Source organism: Manacus candei, unplaced genomic scaffold (genome assembly GCF_025592945.1).
Source record: "Manacus candei isolate 608988 ecotype Guabito, Panama unplaced genomic scaffold, ASM2559294v1 h1tg000071l, whole genome shotgun sequence".
NCBI lineage: Eukaryota > Metazoa > Chordata > Aves > Passeriformes > Pipridae > Manacus > Manacus candei.
This window is the reverse complement of record NW_026138119.1, coordinates 2,105,410-2,125,070: the sequence shown is the minus strand read 5'-3', so window position 1 is coordinate 2,125,070 and position 19,661 is coordinate 2,105,410. Positions and strand designations below refer to the sequence as shown.

The window sequence follows — 19,661 nt, the reverse complement described above, 5'->3', positions numbered from 1 at the left end:
TATAAATCCCACCTTTGAACCTCCTCGAAAGGAACACACCTTAGAACCCAAAACCTTCTTTGTGCCATCTTTTGCACATGGACTTCTCACTAAAGCAATTATTTTTGGAGGTTTGGGACTGTTTTCTTTCCCCTCACCAGAATTATGACCATTTAAGACCCCGATAAATGAACAGTGTTCAACTCTTACAGACAGTCACTCATTAGTAAACAGCACATCTTTTATTCAGAGGAGAGCAAAAAGCATCTCATGGTGTCAACAACAATTCACAGGGGCAACAATTCACCTGCGGCAGCACCAGCAGGAGTTACAGAGTCCCCGTGTTCCCAAAGGACCCCCTCTGAGCACAGCAGTGCTGATCAGCCCAGCTTTGGTAACTGATTCTCCCCCCTCCCACCCAAAGTTAAGCTCAGCTTACATGAACTGCTGCACTGACAGAGGAGTGTATTGCTTTGGTGCTGCAGAGGAAAAGGAAAGCTTTACAGCAAACAGGCAGGAAAGCACCAGCACTTGGGCATCTGCTGTCAGGGACAAAGGCACAGCTGAACAGGCCCTGCCTGTACTAAAACACCTGTAAACACAGAACTGAGCGTAGCAGAAAGGGGATAAACCCCAAGCTGTGAGGTTTATGCTGCCCAGTGTGAGAAGGGCACTTACAGCACTGATCTTGGCTTTTTGGTCTCGTTGTCACCTCCCAGAAGTTCAAGGTGCCAGACTCAGTGCTGGTGGCAGCCTGAAGAGCCTCCCCCCCTGCAGACTCCAATTCTCCTCATTTCAGTCTGTAATTACATCTACTGGAGAGGTACAAAACATGAAGTTTAACAGCCAGCCAGGGTTGTGTGAGCTGAGGCTCACCTGCTTTGGGGTGAAGTGTAAGCCCTTAGTGACACAACAACCCCTCCAGGTGTGCACAGAGCAGCACCACCAGGTAAAACCCCCGTGTTCCAACGGGTGTATCAACAGTGCAGCATCTCTGTTAAACACTACCCTGCCCCACCAGTTACAGACATCTGACTTCTACAGAAAGAAGGCTTTAGACCTGGATAAAACGCAGTACTTTGGCTTTTAAAAACTCTTTTTAAGAGAAACAGATAAAAGCAGACCCTTTTCAGTGCTTTAAAGCAGCGCAACCCTACACAGACACAGCCCTGTAACAACACCAGCCCAGCAGTGACCACAAGCACGTTGAATCCATAACCACGGCATGTTTGTGCCATTCCTGGGGGGCAGAACAGATGGAAAGTTCCACCAGCAACTATTTCTCATGAATGGGGACTGGATTAGAGAGCAGGAGCCTGATTTTCACAAGTCCCCAGGACAGTATTCTCACTCCTGCATCTTTTCCTTGTGTAAGGCAGAGAACCAATCTGCTGACTCCATCACCTACAGCTACACTCCAGGAGAATACAGTCAGGGCTGTTCCACTTCCCTTGCAGGGAATAATTCTCTTTCCAAATGTTGGATCATCTCTACCACAACTCCTTTTCTACACTATTCGAAAAGGGGAGGTTTTGGGTTACAGGTGCCCCGTCCAGGACGGTTTGGATAAAGCTTATTTAAGATCACAACCTGCTTGTACTCCTTCTGAGAGGCTTTCAACTTCAAATAATTGTAATTGTCCATATCCACAAACACTACACACAAGTTTTATAACACTTAGTAAAACAAAAGGGGTTCCTCAGCAAACCCACTTTGCCAACACTGCCGGGAGCTGCACCGCCCAGGAAGGCAGTGCTGCAAAGGTGCTCCCACCCCACCTACTCCTTGAGGCGCAGGAGGCCCTGCAGGATGTTGATGGGCAGGGGGAAGACGATGGTGGAGTTCTTCTCGGCGGCGATGGTGGTCAGGGTCTGCAGGTAGCGCAGCTGCAGCGCCGCAGGGGACTCGGTGATCACGATGGAGGCCTCCTTGAGGGCGCGGGACGCGTTCATCTCCCCCTCGGCCGCGATCACCTGGCAGGGGCACAGCACAGCCCTCAGTGGGACCAGAGCCATGCCCAGCACTCTGCCACAGGCCTGCCCTGGGGGGGTGTTTCACCAGGCTCCTGTTTGCTCTCCAGGCCCTTACTCCTGGTTTCCTCCTTACTCCTGGTTTCCTCCCACCCCGAGAATGCCAGATCACAAAAACTGGGTCTTTGAGCACAGGTCTGGAGAATGCCACAGGAGTATTTGTTCTGCCTTCAAAACCCTTTGTGCTGCTTTCAGCACTGCCTCTCAAGAGCAGCAGCACTCCCCCTGGACAGCTGAGAATACTTTCTCCTTAAAGCTGTATTTTTTTGTGTCTACAAGGGCGAGAAGGAATTGAGTGCTTATTACTGGGGAAATACCTTTCTATTCCCTCCTTTTTTTAAGTTCTCAGTTCATCAGGGACAGAATTGTGGCCTTTCTGCATTGGGATATAAACATTTTCTGAGTATTTGTCAAGGACAGCTGGGTTGGAGATGGCCCTGTTTTAACAGGGAAGGTACTGGTGTGTGTCAGCACAGGCAAGTGCACAGTCTCCTACAGAGTCCTACTGCAAGGGCACAGTATTCTTTTAAACAGCAGAATAAATAATAATTAAGAAGTTATGAAGTAATTAAGCATCAAAATTAATATTTAACACAATCTGGCTGAGCACCTTCATCCTCCACATCACCACATGGAGTTACTCACGAAGTAAAAACCAAACCCAACCAAGGCCACCTCCCTGCTGGTGTCCTTACCTTGGCTCTGGCCTCCCGGGCAGCCTCTGCCTCAGCAGCCATGGCCCTCTGCAGCTGCACAGGCAGCTTCACATCCTTGATCTCCACACGCTCCACCTTAATGCCCCAATCATCTGTGGCCTCATCAAGCGTGGACTGCAGAAGGCAGGACAGGTAAGTTAAGCCACACACCCGACTCAAACTAATGCCTAGATGTGAAGAATGACCAATTAAACCAAATGAGTTATCTCAGAATTCTTGGGCTTTAAGGGCTTTAGTACTTGTATTATGATTTGATAATTATAAGAGCATAACTGTTGGAAGCTCACAAAAACGCCCAGAGCTTGATTAATGTATTGAAGGAATTCTGTGGTATAATTTCCATCAACAGCAAGAACTGACACAACGATCCAGGGAAGGCCTCCTGTCCTGTATCCCTCATTCCCACTGGTCCATTACTGCTTTAGTCCCTCATTTTTACTTTAGAGAGTGTCATCCCAAGAGATCTTGAACAGGGCTTTGCCTAAAGCTCCAAACCACACCTTGGTTTATCACTTAGAGGTACAATAAATGCTCTCCTGTAGGTTCTCCCTGGGATTGCTGCTCATGCAGCCGTTTGATGGATCCCCACAGCTCGTACCTGCATGCACTGTGCAATCTCCTCCCGGTCAGAGAGGATCTCAGACAGGTTCTTGGTGCCCAGGACGTTCCTCAGGGTGGTCTGTGCCAGCAGGCGGGTGGCAGAGTCGGCGTTGGTGATGTTTGCCACGGCCAGGGTGGCGTTCTGGACCCGGTAATAAACCACCCCGTCCACGTTCACCGTCACCGAGTCCTTGGTCAGGATCTGCAGAGCAGTGGGGAGAGCAGAGAATACTCAATAAATGCAAGGTTAATGATTAGGATCATTACCTATTTGTTTTACCAACTCCTGGTTTTTCCAGAGTAAATTAGTTTTTCCACTGTCTTGAAAACAAAAGTCCTTGTGCACATTTGCTGCATGTGAACGTGTCCCAGTGCTCATGAACCTTCCAGTACAGCTCTGTAAAGCTGAGACTAAATATGGGATTAGAACACTTCTCAGTGAACAATACATTCCATTAGCTTTGCCATAATGTTATTTTTATCTCACTTCTTTGAATTCACAGTCATACCAGGACAGGAAAAGGCAAAAAAGGCAGAAATTCTTTACCCTGAAACACAACTTCACCTGGGAAGGTCTAACCTGGGACTCTGGACCTGGCAATGGATCATCCCCAGGTAGGTCCCTGTGCTGCATTTTGGGAAGGTTTAAGCAGAGCTGTGTGAGAGGCAGCCTGGCCACAGGGAGGGTGGGCTGAGGTGCAAACTGAGACATTTAGTGCAGAAGGGGGTCTGTGCACAGGGAATTCAGGGAACCAGAGCCATCCCAGAGCTAAGCCAGAGAAGACTGGAAGCTTTCACTGAAGTACAGAATTGGGTTTGCCCCTTCCCAAACCACCTCTTTCAGCAGGCTTTCCATAACAGCACAAGCTAAAGAATGAGCATCACACACAGAAATCATGCTGAACACATAAAAATGTGCCTCTACCTACAGAACACAAACCTAAATCCATAAGCATAATTTAATCAAGAAAACTGGATTACTGATGGCTTCACTAATGGCACATCAGCAGCTGCAGGCACATTCTGCCTGCCAGTGATTAGGTTTCTCCCAATTACCCTTCAGAGTGCACCAGGACAGCTGCCATTTGTCTCAATCCACAACTAACAATGTGCAACAAGCCAAGGAGCAAATCTGACAGGAAACAGATGCCCCAGACAGGCTGCATCAACCATCTCTGCTTGAAAACCACACCAGATACATGAGGGATACAGTTGTAGCCATCGAGATACAATTGTTCACTAACTCATTGCTTAGAGGGCCAGTTGGTTCCTATTCCTCTGTTACCCCTGGAGTTGGCAGCCTGAGCTCAGCTGGGTTAATGCTCTGCCACACTCTGCTGCACAGTGAAGAGGTCGAAGGAAAAACAGACTAGAAATTAAAGTAATTTTTTTTGTTCTTTTGCACCTTCAAGCTGAAAGGCATCAGATGCCATGAGGTGTGGTTCCTGTGCAGGGCAGGGCACAGAAGCCCCAAAGGGAGCTGACCCCTCATTCCTTCCAGTTGCTATAAATAGCATTTGATGTATGTACCAGTTTCACCCCAATATTTTAGCTGGTTCATACACCTAGATAAATTGGCACAGGACACATCACTGCTGCATCTGGAAACCTTCCAGATTTCACAGAAGCAATTAGGGAATGTTGTATGAAGCCCAGCAGCCCTTGCTCCAGAGCCCTCCCTCCCAGCTCTCAGGCATATTAAATTATCTCATTTGGTCCTCAGAGGGCAGCAGCACTTGTTTTCCTTCAGTGCCCTTCTCCTACTGGATGACATTTCCAAAGGATATGTGTCTTCTTCACAACACATTGCAGCTGCACAACAAATCTCTGTTTAAACTACATGTTACCCAATCTTGAGAGGGGACAAGGAAAAAGAGAGTGCACAAAATTCTGCCAGTGCTTTATCAGACACAAACTCACCTCCTGGGGAGGAATATCGAAAGAGATGGTTCTCATATCAACCTTGATGAAGCTGTCTGTGCAGGGCAGGACAAAAAACAAACCTGTACCAAAAAATCCATTCAAGAAGATGTGAAATTGGGTCATTAAAGTGGAGGAAACTTGCTACTGAAATAAGCTGAAATCCAAGCACTGAGGCTGCACAGCTCTTTGTGGGGAGCTCAGCAGCACAATACTTGTCGTGGCTTCCAAAGCAGGGTAAGGCTTTCAAAAACACATGTGGAGAAACTTCAGGTTATCCAGGTATCACTTATTTAGAGATTTTTAACATTTGGGAAAAAGACCCCAAAACTGTTGACAGCTACTTTTAAAAATGCTCCCCCCACAGAGTTACTTGTGGGGCTTAATTCTGGCAAGCAGAAAGTATCAGCCTCCTTTTGTTCACTGATCACTGAAATGTGGAATATTGCAAAACCTGGGTGAAATAAAGGAAGAAGCTCTTGCCCCTTTCTGTCACTCTGGGCAGCAAGAGCAACAGCTGAAAGCAACATTCTTGCAGGTCCCAGAGTTCCTAATACACAGAGGCAACTTTTCAAAGCCATCAAATACTTTAATGGCTTCTGTCAGTTTTGAAGGGCATCAAGGCTCTCAGACCAACTGGGGTTTAACTGATAGATCAAACTTCTTTTGTCAAATACATTTGATGCCCTTACTCCTCTCTTTCTATTCAGTGCCTTTGACTCCACCTGCACACCACACATTACCAAGGCTCACAGATAATTAGTTTGCTGCCTTCTGCATATAAAGGATGAATCACAGAACACTCGGAGCGGGAAGGGACCCACGAGTCCAATTGCTGTTGTAACACATCCTCTTACTGGAAGTCACAGAATTCTTGAGAAATCCATTCACCAGCTACTGCAATGCCTCTCCAGAGCTTTGCTTTGCCAGTGACTAACTCAGAGCAGTTGCCCCCAGGACATACCTGGTCCCTTTGCTCCCCCCTTTAGGATGCGTCCCAGCCGGAATATGATGGCTCGCTCGTATTCCTTTATGATCTGCAACACATTGGGGATGTCATGCCAGGGTTTGCAGAAGCCACATGATGGATTCCAAACTATCACACACCAGTCTAAGACAATCTTGAGACTCATATTTAACACATTTCTCAGCTGGCTGCTCTCGAGAATTTGAGCCTAAACTTTATTGTCAAAGAGCAAAAGGAAAAATCAGGACAATATTCCACAAGAAATCCTCTTCAGACTATCTATCAACAGGATGTCACCTGAGCAGGTCCAGGCACAGCAGCTGCCATCAGGAATAGCCTGGCAACGACACAACAAAGGGCAGTATTTGTGACCCAGCAGGGATTTTTCCAGCTCCAATTCTGATGCTGTACATCAGCCAAACCAGGAGGAAATAACTCCTCCTGCCTGGGAACTGGAAACATCAAGCTCAAAGTGATCACAGATGACACAGTGTCTTCAGATGTCTCACACACAGCCACAGCTATGTACAGACTGAGATATTTATAATTCCACACTTCATACTTAGACATATGCATATCTCCTTAAAAAAGGTAAAAATCAAAGTATCAGTCCTCCAAGAGTAATTATGGGTTCTTGCAATTATTCTGATCTCCCAGATTAGCTCATGTGCTAATGACAACTGGGCAGATGTGGTAAAGAGGTCAGTGCAGGAATCATTTTGACAAAATATTGTAACAGCACTTTTATTTTTGGTGTGAAGATGAATGCACTGAAGAGCTGGGTCTGCTACACACTGCCTGCTACAGTTCAAGAAAGAGCAGAGTGGGATTAATTTGTGTTGAAAACAAGTAACTCAAACTGAGAACAATAATTACCACTCTGCATTGCTTAAAGCTTTAATCCAACTTAGCAGTGAACAATTTTACCTTTATGCACATCCAGATGGATATGGGAAATGTAAGAACAGTGAAAACCAGCGAGGTGATCACCAGGATCCATCCACACAGACCAAGGCCATCGCTATCCTCTGCAGGAAAAGAGCAGAAATGGTCAGATTGTTAAAACCAAGAGTGCCTGTGAAAGAAAGTGCATAAATTGGATATTTATGTTGAATATTCCTTGAAATAAGCCACTATTAGCACTACTCCTCTGGCCAAGTGCATTCTGCTTAGATGAGAAGTCAAATTAAAAGCCAAATTTTGCTTTCATTTTCACTAGTCTCTAGAAGTTGTGCAAGACAGCTGAGGGCAGGAGGTGGTCCAAGTAGCATTTATGCAGAATTAAGGATGCCAATATTTCAGTGACAGCTCTCAAATGCCTCCCTCTTCCCCAGCTTTTTCTAGTGAAGTGCCCAACAGGCAGCAGTGGAAATCCTGTTCTTTTGTTGTCTAAGAAATCAGAGGAACACTCACTTGGGAGTGAAATGAAGTCCCCCAGAGCCTGCCCAGTGCCGGCACACTCAGAGTCTGCTGTCACAGGGGGCTGAGAAACCCCCCCTCTCCCCTGGGGTATCCTGTGGGTGGGGTAAGAGCAGTGTAACATTAACAGGATGTGAAAGGAAGTCTCTGGGAAGAATGTCCTGGCCAGAGACTCCTCGTGCAAGAGTTCTCTGTCACGAGAGACACCAGCTGAGGGATCTCTGGAGTCAAATAACGAGCTGGTGGGTTCAGGAGCTGCACAGCTAAACCCAGCACTGCCCCCTGATAAGACAGGGACACGCTGGAGGCACTCCCAGGGTACAGGAAGTTTCTTATCTTGCCAGCCAAGACTCCCAAGGGGCTGCCAGGAGCCCTCTGCCAGGCAGGGATATCCCAGGAGGAAACGGAGCACTCGCCACCACCACGTTCCTACTGTGCAGACACTGAATTTCATCCTCCTCACCAAAGTACAAAGTGCCAGGAGGCACCACAGAGCTTAGAAAACCATTGCAGTCTTGTTATCTACTGCACTGCATTCAGTAGCTTGCTTAGAAAGAAACTGAAATAAAGAATCTAGACGTTTTTGTTTACCTCTGCCTGGAATTATATACTGAGTTGTCTTCTGTCACACACCAGCACAGTAACCCTCAAGCACGTGTCAGATCATTTTAAAGGCACCTAAAGGTACCCTGAGGGTTTATTGTTACACAGTGCAAACACCAGATTACAGCAGGAATTTCCAGGGAATGCATTACCCACCCAGATCCCTTTTGAGCAGCTGTAAGCATTAAGCAACATCTGTAAACTCCTTAGTGAAGGGAACATCACCTTTCATTTGGCAACAAGGTATTAAGTCAGCCTAAAGCCATAACAAGTATTCACAGTCCACTGGGCAGGAGGAATAGTCTCCCTTTCTCTTTTAGGATCATCAAGGTTGGAAAAGAACTCCAAGATTATGGAATCCAACCTTTTACTTAACAACTTTTATAAACCTAAAGGAGCTGAGTTCTTTAGTTCTCTCCAGTTTAACATCAAGTCTTGGTCACCAACCATCCACTTGCTCTACAGAACTATAGCATGGAAAAAAAAATTATCCATTGGCTTCCCTATTGAACATGAAGGTACAAGTCACACCTTGAGTAATGTAAAATTTACAGACTGAATAAACTTTATATGGCACCAGTGTGCCATGATGGGCTGTATTTCACAATACAAGCTGTCTTGTGGGAAACCATATGAAATACAAGAAACATGTTTGGCATCTGTGGAATGAGCTTCCTTATTGCTGTTATTGAACCATCCCGCCCATGGGACTTGGAAAACTTCATAAGTAGGCAATTCCTGCCCGATTCCTCATTGCCCCTGGATCCTGAGAGCAGCCAGTGCAAAGCAGGGCAATGGCACTGACAGAGGTGGTGCAGGGGTAACACTGCACCTCTTGCAGGTCATGTCTATCCCTGCCCACCCCACATGCTGCAAACATACATTTTACCCCACACTAAGTGTTGGCTGACAGCACCTCCAACCATGCCACTGGAATTTCTTCCTGAGTTAAGATGCTGGGAAGCCCACAGCTCGGATTTATAGCCTGCTGTGGTGTGCAAACCAAGGCAACCAATAAAAAGCAAAAATTATTGAACAACCTCTTTAAGAGATAAACCACAAGGAGAAAGAATATAAAAAACAATTCCAAACCAAAATGCTGCTTTCAATGAGACCTAAAGGTCTTCACAGATGCTTCTCAGAGCCTTTCGCACAGGAAACAGCCAAAATCACAACATCTAATAACCAAAACTACATCTAATGCCATTTGCTCTGTACTTTAGTGTGATCACACAGGAGCTGCAGGAGAAACCACCTCAGCAGCATGTTTGGGAAAGGCTTGGAGTGTCCGAGACGAGGTTGGCACCAGTGTCCACGGAGAGGTGTTAATAACTAAAATAGTTATAGCATGAAATGCAGATCCTCTCCCAGGATACCAGCACTAACATGTGCCATTAGGCACAAGGCCCTAACAGGTCTACAGTTATTTATACAACAACTCAGATTACCCAGCCAAAGGCTTCCTATACAAAGCCATCTTATATTTCCTTCTCCGGTTGCAAATGAGAAAACTGTAAAATAAATCATGACTTTTCCACTGCCTGAACAATGGAAGTAACAGGAAAACAGTCCAGCTTCCAGTGACTGAAACTGGAGTCAGTTCTGTGATTTCAGTGCATCATCTCCAAACCCCCCTGACCTGGGTTCCACTCACACCCACTGACTGCAAGGCCCAAACCCACTTCAATAACGACACCAAGAACTAAAAATTAACTACAACTTCACTGCCCCATCTGAGGAAATAATAACTGACTTCTCCCAGTCCCTCCTGGCGCATCTATAGAACGTTCTGCTGCAGTGAGCAGCACCGGTGCTGTCAGCAGCCAGTCCCCAAACTCTGCCCGTTCTCATTTACTGGGGCAGCGCCCCGGGGGTTACTCGTGGTGACCCTGCTCGTCACTACCTGCGTAGCCTTCCCCTCGGTGATCCGAGTTACCGCACGGGAAAGGAAATCACAAAAACCCCGAGCTGCGCCACCGGGGTGATGCTCCGACACCTCCCCGGGGGCGGTTTGTGGGATCGAGAGGCGACAAAACTGCCGGGAATCAACACCTGCGGGTATCACACCCCGTTAGGCGGGGGGGGGTCAGCGGGCTGGGCCTCCCGTTAGCCGGGAATGGGGGCTCAGACCCTCCGTGAGCCGGGGCTGGGGGCTCAGAGTCTCCGTGAGCCGGGGATGGGGGATCAGAGTCTCCGTGAGCCGGGGATGGGGGATCAGAGTCTCCGTGAGCCGGGGATGGGGGATCAGACCCTCCGTGAGCCGGGGATGGGGGATCAGACCCTCCGTGAGCCGGGGCTGGGGGCTCAGACCCCCCTATTAACTGCGGCTGGGGGTTCATTCCCCCGTTAGCCCAGTCTGCGGGCTCAGTAATCCCCGTTACCCGGGGGCTGGGGCTCAGACCCCCGTTATCCCGGGCTGGGGCCGGTCAGACCCCTCGGCGCCCGGGGCTGAAGGGAACGGCGGCCGCCCGGCAGGCGAAGGCACGGCCGCTCCTCGCTCCTGCCGGCGGGCTAAACTCTGCCGAAGGATCTTCAAACTTTCCTTCTAAATAAGGACTAAATAAGACAATCACTGGATAGTAACTGAAACCGAAACGAGCAAAAAAAAAAACCAAAATCGGAGAGACAGACACGAAGGCGCCCCGCGCTCGGAGCGGCCGCTGAGGGGCCGTTTGGGGACAGCCCCCTCCCCGTCCCCCCCGCAGCCGTTACCTGGCGCCCGCCGGGTCTTGTGCGGGAACCCCGATTCGCTGTCTGCCATGGCCGCCGCGTGTACTCGGGACCCCCTCGGCGTGTTCTCGGAGCCGCCTCGGCGTGTGCTCGGAGCCCCCTCGGCGTGTCCTCGGAGCCGCCGCCGTGCCCTCCGCTCGGAGCCGCCGCCGCTCTCTCGCGGCTCCCTCAGCGCCGCCGCCGCGCGCCCGCCCCGCCCGAGGGCTCGGGGTGTGGCCGCGCGCTGCCTGCCCCGCCCCGCCGCCAGGGGGCGCCACCGCCCCTGAGGGACTGGGGAGGGGCCCTGAGGGGATGGAGGGGCGGCCATGTTGGGACCCCCTGAGGGGGTGTGCGGGAGACTCTGAGGGGATGCGTGGCGTCCTGAGGGGATGCATGGTGTCCTGAGGGGAAGGGGCTGCGGCCCATCAGCCGGCCATCTCAGCGGGTAGGACCCACTGAGAGGATGTGGAGGGGCCCCTGAAGGGTTGCGGGGCCCTGAGGGGATGGGGGGCCAGCCATGGTGGGACCCCGTGAGGGGATGTGTGAGGTCCTGAGGAGATGGATGAGCAGACATGGCAGGGGTGCCCTGAAGGGGTGTGGGAGGGTCCCTGAGGGATGTGGGGGGTCCTGAGGGGATGGGGCTGCAGCCATGGCAGGACCCCCTGAGGGGATGGGGGGATCCTGAAGGGATGGGGGTTCCTGAGGGGACGGAGGGGCAGCCATGGCAGAAACCCCCGAGGGGCTGTCACGGAGTCCCTGAGGGGATGTGTGGGGGTCCTGAGGGGATGGTGGTTCCCGAGGGGATGGGGAGATGGCCATGGCAGGACCCCCACCCACAGCACTGGGCTCTGGGGGCAGTGGCTGGAAGGTGGCCAAGGGCAGCAGGCAGGGCAGGGGCAGCAGCGAAGACAGGAGGGGAAGACAGGGAGCCATCGCCTGAGGTAAGTGAGCCCCGGCAGCCCTTCCTGAGGGGAGCAACAAGGGAGGTTCCGTCTGCCTTGACCTCGTGTGTGGTTTAATGTACGGGTGGACCAACTGTTCCATGAGGAAAGGCTGAGAGTGCTGGGGTTGTTCAGCCTGGAGTAGAGAAGGCTCCAGGGTAACCTTGGAGCTCCTTCCAGTGTCTAAATGAGGCGTATGAAGTCCCCAGCAGGGCCTGCTGCGACAGGATAAGGGAGATTGGGTTTAAACTAAATGAGGGTCAATTTAGTTTAGATATAAGGAAGAGGTTTTTTACAGTAAATGAGGGTGGTGAGTCCCTGGCACAGGTTGTCCAGAGAAGCTGTGGCTGCCCCATTCCTGGAAGTGTCCAAGGCCAGGCTGGACAGGGCTTGGAGCAACCTGGGATAGTGGGAGGTGTCCTTGTAGGGGGTTTGGAATGAGAGAAACTTTAAGATTCCTTCCAACTCTGGCCAGTCTGTGATTCCATGAAAGTAATAATTTTTAATGGGTGAGGTATGGTCTCACATGAAAAACTGAATAAGGAGCAGCTTTCAAGCTAATAAAATCTACCTTTTAACTACTCCATTTGAGGAATAATATGCTAATGCACACCATATTTCTTTCTGTTATCATGCTGAAGTATGTGTCCAAATTGGAAGGGAATTCTGCAGGAAAAAAACCTCTGCTTTTCGAAAATTCATCTCAAGTTTCAAGTTTTATTGATTTTCTTCCTCATATTGCAGGATGCTGATGGAGACTTTGGAGCTTTCACCCCTTTTGGAAGATGTCAAGGTTGTGATCTCTGCTGCCTCCCTACAAAGTCCATCCCACAGAGACAAGGTGGGTGCAGAGCACATCATCACACACCATTACATTGCCAGGTGCTGTAAAGATTGTTGCATTTCACAAGAGTTCCAAGGTTGAGTTCTACATCAGTGTGAGTTACAGGGACTGCAAATGAACCCTGGCTATTCTTTAACCTTCATTTCTCCGTGGGATGTTGGTAATTAGTAGGCAGGGAGGGACATGTGCAGACTCATATCTCTCGTTGTGCTGCTGTACTGACAGTGTGGAATTACTGCCTTCTTCATAAAACACATTGCAGCCTATGAGCAAAAGCAGTGTTAGACTGCTAAAATACTCACATTTATTTTCAGTGTTGATTTTATTCTGTGTCAGACTCTTCCTTAGAAGAGCCTAAATGGGCAGCCTGAATTTTGCTGTCCATTGTGTACCAGAGCAGCATGATTGATTGAGCCCTGAGTGGAGCACTGAATGCTAACTGCAGTCGTGGTTCATACACCATTCCAGTGATATGAGCAGCACCAGGGAAAGACCAATACTTTCTCCAGAAAGAGTCAGACACCTAATGAACACTCCTTCTAGTGCTGCTGTGAACTCCTACTGCCACTTGTGCCTGTTGATTTCAGACTGATCCAGATGAGCAGTCTATGAAACTAAAGACTAAATCTGCCTCAGGATCCCTGAGTGACCTTATAAAATCCCTTTTGTCCATTCTCTTCACTCAACATGTATGTGGACAGTTGCTATTAATGCATTTGAGTGCTGACACCTACTGTTCTCATGTTAGGAATTCCTCAGTATTTGTGTCCTGGTGTCTACAATCTTTTGTGAGTTTGCCTGTACTCTTGGGAAATAAAACAACCACAGGGGGTCTTTATCCATGGAATAGGTGCAGTGGATAAACCACTGTGGGTGAAAGTGGTTCCACCAGCAGCATTTCTACGTCCTGCTCAAGTGCCTGACCAGGAGCAGTGCAGCAGCAAGGTAATGTTTGAGGTGGTTGGGCTGAGATGCTTCTCTGAAATTTGAACTCTATGGTTTTACAGGTCTTTTCCAACCTAAATGATTCTGTGTCTCTTTCCATTTCCCTGCTGTGCAAACCATCCATAAGAAAGATGGACAAAAATGCTAATATGTCCCAAACTGCTGTCTACATTTAACATAGTTTTTGAAACATGTAAAAGGAGGAGAGAGCTTTTGAGCTGTCCAAATGAGAACTGATAAATAATCATTCTGTGTAGGCTTGATTTGTCATCCCCATGCAGTTCTCAAATACCACAAAGAAACTTGCAATGCAATTTGATTTTTGTCCCTGAGCAGTAAATATCCTGATGTTTTAATTAAATTAGAATTTGTGGGATTCCAGGAGTTGGTTGACCTGGGTCTTCTGGCAAATAGACTGTATAGAGTGTATCAACATGGATAAGGAAGGAAGGATGTGCTGGAAATGGGAGGGACAGGCTCTGTGAAAAGAGGAGATAAGCTGTGATGAATCCTTGTCACCCACAGCAAATTTGGCACTGGAAAAATCTAAGATAATGATTCTCTGATTCTGTAAGTGCTTTGAAAATTAACATGAATTGAGCATTAAAAAATGTGCAGCACTGGTTTACCTTATTTCAGCAAGGAAGAGGAAGCACCTATTCATCTGCCCTCTCATTAAAGTGAAAAATGAGCAATTAAGAGCCTTATCCTCCGTGGAGCTGGGAACCTTCCTTCAGCGCTATCCAGCGCCACGAGGTGTGCTGGATGCACAGTTCCGTTGCCCTTCTGCTTAGAGAAGAGGAAGCGTCTCTCTAATTTTAGACGGGCCCGCGTTCCCTGGGTTTTACTCCCTGGCCGTGTGCCAGGGCCCTTGGACAGACCCAGGGCGGCGCTGGGCACGGACGCTGCCCTGCTCTGGGCACTGCTGCCACCTGCTGCCATCCCGGTGCGCCTCCACACGGCATTCCTGGAACCCTTCCCGGGGCGGGAGCTCTCCTTCCCCCTTCCCTTTTCCTCTTTGCTAAAAAGTAATATCGGAACATCTTCTCTCCTACTTTTTGGTTCAATAACTAAAGGAGGAAACTAGAAGAACCCAATGGACTTGCAAATGGATTTATTAATCTCTAGGATTTAGGAAGAGAAAAATTTCCCTTATCATTTCCAGCAGTCAGTTTGATTTCAAATATGGAAGTTCCTGGCAATTATTTAATATTTCCTTGAATTCCAATGTGTCTGGTGGGCAGTAATTAGAGGGAGGATTTGTGTGGGGTGTATCAGCCTTGGACACAGAGGGCAATACTCTACAATCAGGATATTTCTTTACCATCATGTGATTTTTTTTGGGAAGCAGCAAACCCTCAGCAGTGCGCGAAGCTGCCGTTAGGTGTCAGCCTTGTTTGAAGCATGTATCAAGTACATTGATTTTTGTCACCTCAGTCTTTTCTAAAGCACAGTAAATTGTAGTCCCTAATGGTTATAGAATAATGGCAAAGGCTATTCCTGATGCTGTCTTTGATTCTTAAAACGTTGCTGGATGTGGAACATTCAGCTTCCCAATTATGTTTGGAGCTGGTCTGTTGCACTAAATTTTGTGTGAAACTTCAGTTCTGCACGTGCTCTTCTGACCTCCTGAAGTGCTGCCAGCTTCCCACAGGGATGACACACGACAGTCTGGGAACGAGTTGTGTTACTGTCCTTTATTGTACTGTGGTTTTCCCCAGTTTACAATCCATTTGAAGGGACTCTGACATTGTTTTCCATTGCTGTTTGCCACTCAGAGTGTTTAAGGGTGAACTTAACTTGAAGTGTGTCAGGACACCTCCTATATTCTTGCTATGTGTGTGTTTAAATACTTCCTTGGATTTTTAATTCTCTGGAGAACTTTTTCACTTACCATTACACATTTGCAGGAGGGCTGTCCTACGTGTATTTTAACTTTAATCTGAAGAGCACTGCTTTGAATCAGTCTCTCCTTAAACATTTCAAAGTAATCAAACCCAGAATGCAAGTTCAACAAACATTTCCCACGCTAGAAAAGCCTGCATTTCATTTAGTTGCCTATTTTTATATCCTGGGACTATTTGTTTTCAGTGGAAGTGGAACATGTATATGTGGATAATAATCCCAAAATAGGAATGTTCTTAAATCAGGGTCCTTCAAACAGAATCATTTCTCCCACATTAAGAGACACATAGTTTAAAATAGCTTTGAGTCTGGGAGGTTCATTATTTTTATGTTGTTTACACTTAGAGAATACATATAAAACTCTCCTCAGAGCAAAGCTTGTCCTGAGGGAAGCCTGAGTTTTTGTGGCTGCTGTACATGTATTTAACAGGATAAACCAGGGGCACAGCAGTCTGTCTCCCCCATGGGGACCTTTGAAACAAAGTAGTATGGAAAATAATCTGCTTTTTTTTTTTTCCTCACCTGAAATGCTTTCATTAGGACAAATATCAAGAAAATCTGGTCACATTTTCAGCAAATACTTTTACTGCCAAACTATCTCTGAGCACTGTATGCATTTTAGAAATCTAGGAAATTCTACAAAGCTGACTCCCTTAAATTCTCCCCTACATTCTGTTAAGGGATATTTGGGTCCACAAATACAAATCAAAGTCTAATTAAACTGTATTTGCTGATGGTATTTGCTTACAGGGAATACACTGGAAATAATTCTTGCTTTCTGAAGTGTTTCCTATGGCTCAGAGGGGCAGAGGGCTGAGTTTTCAGGAGTTTTTAGCAGTCTGAGGTCTCTGTCACAGCCCTGGGGCCAGGTTGGGCTGATGTGTTGCTGCCCACACCACACTTCTCCCCCTTTGGCTGGAAGCTGTGGGGAGAGGGATTTAGGAACCAGCTTTGCTGGCTTTGTGCTGAAATGCCAGGAGACAGAAGGAAATGTCAGGGAACAGAAAATAAAAGGGAAAAAAACTAAAAAAGAATGGAGCAATTTGAAATTTCCACATTTCCCAGTGCTCCCAGATAAGTGTCTGTAGGAGAAGCCCTTCTCCCGTTTCCCATACTGGTTGTGTGTGCAGAGCCTTCCCTTGTCACTTCTGCTTTACCCAGGATCCATCTGGGCAGCCCAGTGCTCTTTTTGGATTTTTCAATATAATGATTTCTTTGCTTCTGTAGGTTTGGCAAAAGAGAGCGTTTGTGTTTGACAAAGCAGAGAGAGCCTGAGGTAACACACACAGAGCCAGCAAACGTGCCAGAACAAGGCAGAGCCATCAAGGTGCCTGGAAACAGCAGTGCAATGTCACTTTGCTGCTCCACAAACTCGGGCTCAGAAGAAATTCTGCTGCAGTGTGTCACTGAAATGACGAGTTTGTCTCACACTTCCACAGCCTGAAGGGTTTAGCACTTGTAGCTATCACATCCCTGGAATTAAGGAGCAGCAACTGCACTCCAGAACACTGGCATGCTTGAAGGATTTAGTTGCAGAATAAGAGATTATAGTGCTGAAAAAATAATAAGATGCTGGAGTGCTGCACGTTTCACTCTGTGTTTAACAGGTCTATATTTTAAACCAGAATAACTGTGAAAGACACTGAAAGCATTTCAGGGTAAACAATACAGCCTAAATCTGATGACAGAAGTAACAAAGCTCTGAGGATGTATTTTAAGTAACAAAGCTCTGTATTTTACTGCAAATATATTTCTGGCAGCAGCGATTCAACTGTGCTGGATTCAGGGGAGAACTGAAGGAAATGTTAAGAAAACATTTGTATCACTTCACTTGTTATTCACAACAAACTTGACTCTGAGCTGGGGGTCAGGGGCAATAGACTGTGACAAGTCATATGTTTGTGTCAGAATATTCCTGAAATGTCCCAGCCCTGTGTTCATCATTTGCATGACATTGGCTTTTTCCATAGTCAGGGTTTCTGTGAGGCTCAAATTTCCATAACAACCTTTGACAGGAGATTTTAAGTGCAAATGGGACTTGACTGACACTCAGAGATTTTACTAGTTGACCAAAAACCACAATTTTCCCTGTTGCTCCCCTGTCCGTGGCAGCTGCTGTTCTTCCCTTGTCTCTTTATAGAATCATAGAATCATTTAGGCTGGAAAAGACCTGTAAGATCATTGAGTCCAACTCTTAAATGAAATGAAAGAGCTAATTGGTGTTTTTGAAAATCTAGCATTAAGTAAAGCTGAAAGTTTATGAACAGGTTTGATAGAGAAACTGAGAGACCCATGATGTGTTTCTATGGAAACCCCAGTTTAAGGTTTTGTCTGATGGATTCTAAAAAGGGTACAATCTGCCTCTTTTTTGTGATTGGGTAGACAGAGGAGAAATACAGCAAAATCAGTATTGCAAAGTGATCTTTGGAAAGATAGTTAATGAAGTGCTTCAGGATGAAAATGGCTTTATAAATGTAAGGTGACATTTCTGTCTTAATCACTGCCTTTAATGATGAGATTTTTAGGACACTGCTGGGGAGAAGCTGCAGCTCAGCACTCAGTGGGTTGGTGTAACTTTCCATTCAGCTGCTGTTGTTGTTGAAATATTTAATTACTTGTGCTGGCTCTGAGTGTCAGAGCATTAACATCTCAGAGCTGCTCATAGGATGTGGAAATTTCCTGGGCCCGTCCCTGGGGATTTCCAGTCCTGCCTCATTCCCTTTCTGATTCCCTCCCTCCCTGCTGCTGGATGTCCTCCCTGCCCTCCTGGGCCATGGCACTGCAGTCCCAGAGCCCAGCTACCCCAATGGCCTCTGGGTGTTGGCCTCTGGTCAGTGTAGAACCCCAGGATGAGTTGGAAGGGACTTTAAAGCTCATCCAGTGCCACCCCCTGCCCTGGGCAGGGACACCTTCCACTGGCCCAGGCTGCTCCAACCTGGCCTTGGACACTTCCAGGGATGGGGCAGCCACAGCTTCTCTGGGCACCCTGTGCCAGGGCCTTACCACCCTCACAGGGATGAATTCCTTCCCAGTATCCCACCCAGCCCTCCCCTGTGGCAGCTGGAATGTTCTGTCCCTCCCTGTGCCCTGGGCTGTGGGGACGAGCCCCAGACTGAGCAGTTCATTCCTGGTGGAACATGCTGGTCAGAGACCAAAGCTGGGATTCACTTGTGCTATTTCTGTCCCTGCTTTTGTTCACTTGATTTCACTTTCTTAATCAACACAGATCAGTTCACAGCCTTAGAATTCATTATGCACCAGCTATTCATCCTCCCTTTCTCCCAGAGCTTTCAGTGGCTCAGGGCAGAGACTGATTCTCACTTAATCAAGTGTTGGTTCAGGAGTCAGTGGCACCTCGTGCTGGCTGTGATTAATTCCCTCCCACTTCCATGGCCATACAAATGCCTTCATTATGAACAAAGCATATGGTGATGTTTGTAACTGGTTGAGACTGAGGCATCTTCATCTTTGGCTGTCTTCTAATATTGACTGCTAGAGCAAATGAAGCAACACATGTATTTTTTACTTGTGCTGTAGTGAGGGCAAACACTGAATTGAGGCAATCTGAGCAGAATAGGTGCTGTCTGCACTCTCACACCAGAGCAGTCACACCCTCTGCACAGTCAGGGCTTCTCACAAAGCAACAGATGGTTCTGCAGCCAAGACACAACCTGAGGTTTGACTCTCCCCTTTTACACATGTTGCATGTGTTGTAAAATCTCAGCAGAGGGAAGGTGTGTGTGGAGGTTATAGTGGAATGAACACTTTGGGAATACAGTGCAGGTATGCAGAAAATAGCCTTGTTTACTCTCCTTCTCTTGCATAGATGTGAGTAAATTATTAAACAACCCAGCCCAAAATACAAGAGAAACCTTTTTGAAAAGAGCATAAATTAACTTAAATGTTTCTTTCAGTTGCAAATTGAATGAAGAAATAAGAACATATTACACACAAAAAAATTATGTTTGCCTATAAGCAAATGGGATCTTTGGAATTTCAGAACTCTTCTTGAGATTTGAAGACCACTTTTAGCAATTTAGAATGATGAGGATTGTTTTGGAAGGCACTTAAAAAGTTCAGTGT

At 47.4% G+C, this 19,661-nt stretch overlaps 2 protein-coding genes across 4 annotated transcripts in view; one reads left to right on the top strand and one right to left on the bottom strand.

Moving 5' to 3' along the window:
* Nucleotides 1-202: 202 nt before the first annotated feature.
* On the bottom strand, nucleotides 203-11,286 carry STOM (stomatin). The gene is made up of 7 exons (XM_051807559.1): nucleotides 10,947-11,286; nucleotides 7,140-7,240; nucleotides 6,210-6,282; nucleotides 5,246-5,328; nucleotides 3,324-3,527; nucleotides 2,705-2,839; nucleotides 203-1,952 (listed from the first exon to the last, which is right to left on the bottom strand). Exons 1-7 carry the CDS (start codon nucleotides 11,269-11,271, stop codon nucleotides 1,758-1,760), a joined length of 1,116 nt encoding a protein of 371 aa, XP_051663519.1. The 5' UTR covers nucleotides 11,272-11,286; the 3' UTR covers nucleotides 203-1,757.
* Nucleotides 11,287-11,725: 439 nt separating this feature from the next.
* DAB2IP (DAB2 interacting protein) overlaps nucleotides 11,726-19,661 on the top strand; it is a 196,360-nt gene continuing 188,424 nt past the window's right edge. For 2 of the 3 annotated variants that reach the window (XM_051807483.1, XM_051807482.1), the window contains exons 1-2: nucleotides 11,728-11,884; nucleotides 12,629-12,725. In XM_051807483.1, coding sequence (XP_051663443.1) covers nucleotides 11,729-11,884; nucleotides 12,629-12,725 — 253 coding nt within the window. In that variant the 5' untranslated portion in view covers nucleotide 11,728. Of the gene's footprint in view, nucleotides 11,885-12,628; nucleotides 12,726-19,661 lie in introns of all 3 variants that reach the window. The other variant, XM_051807487.1, reaches the window with a different exon arrangement.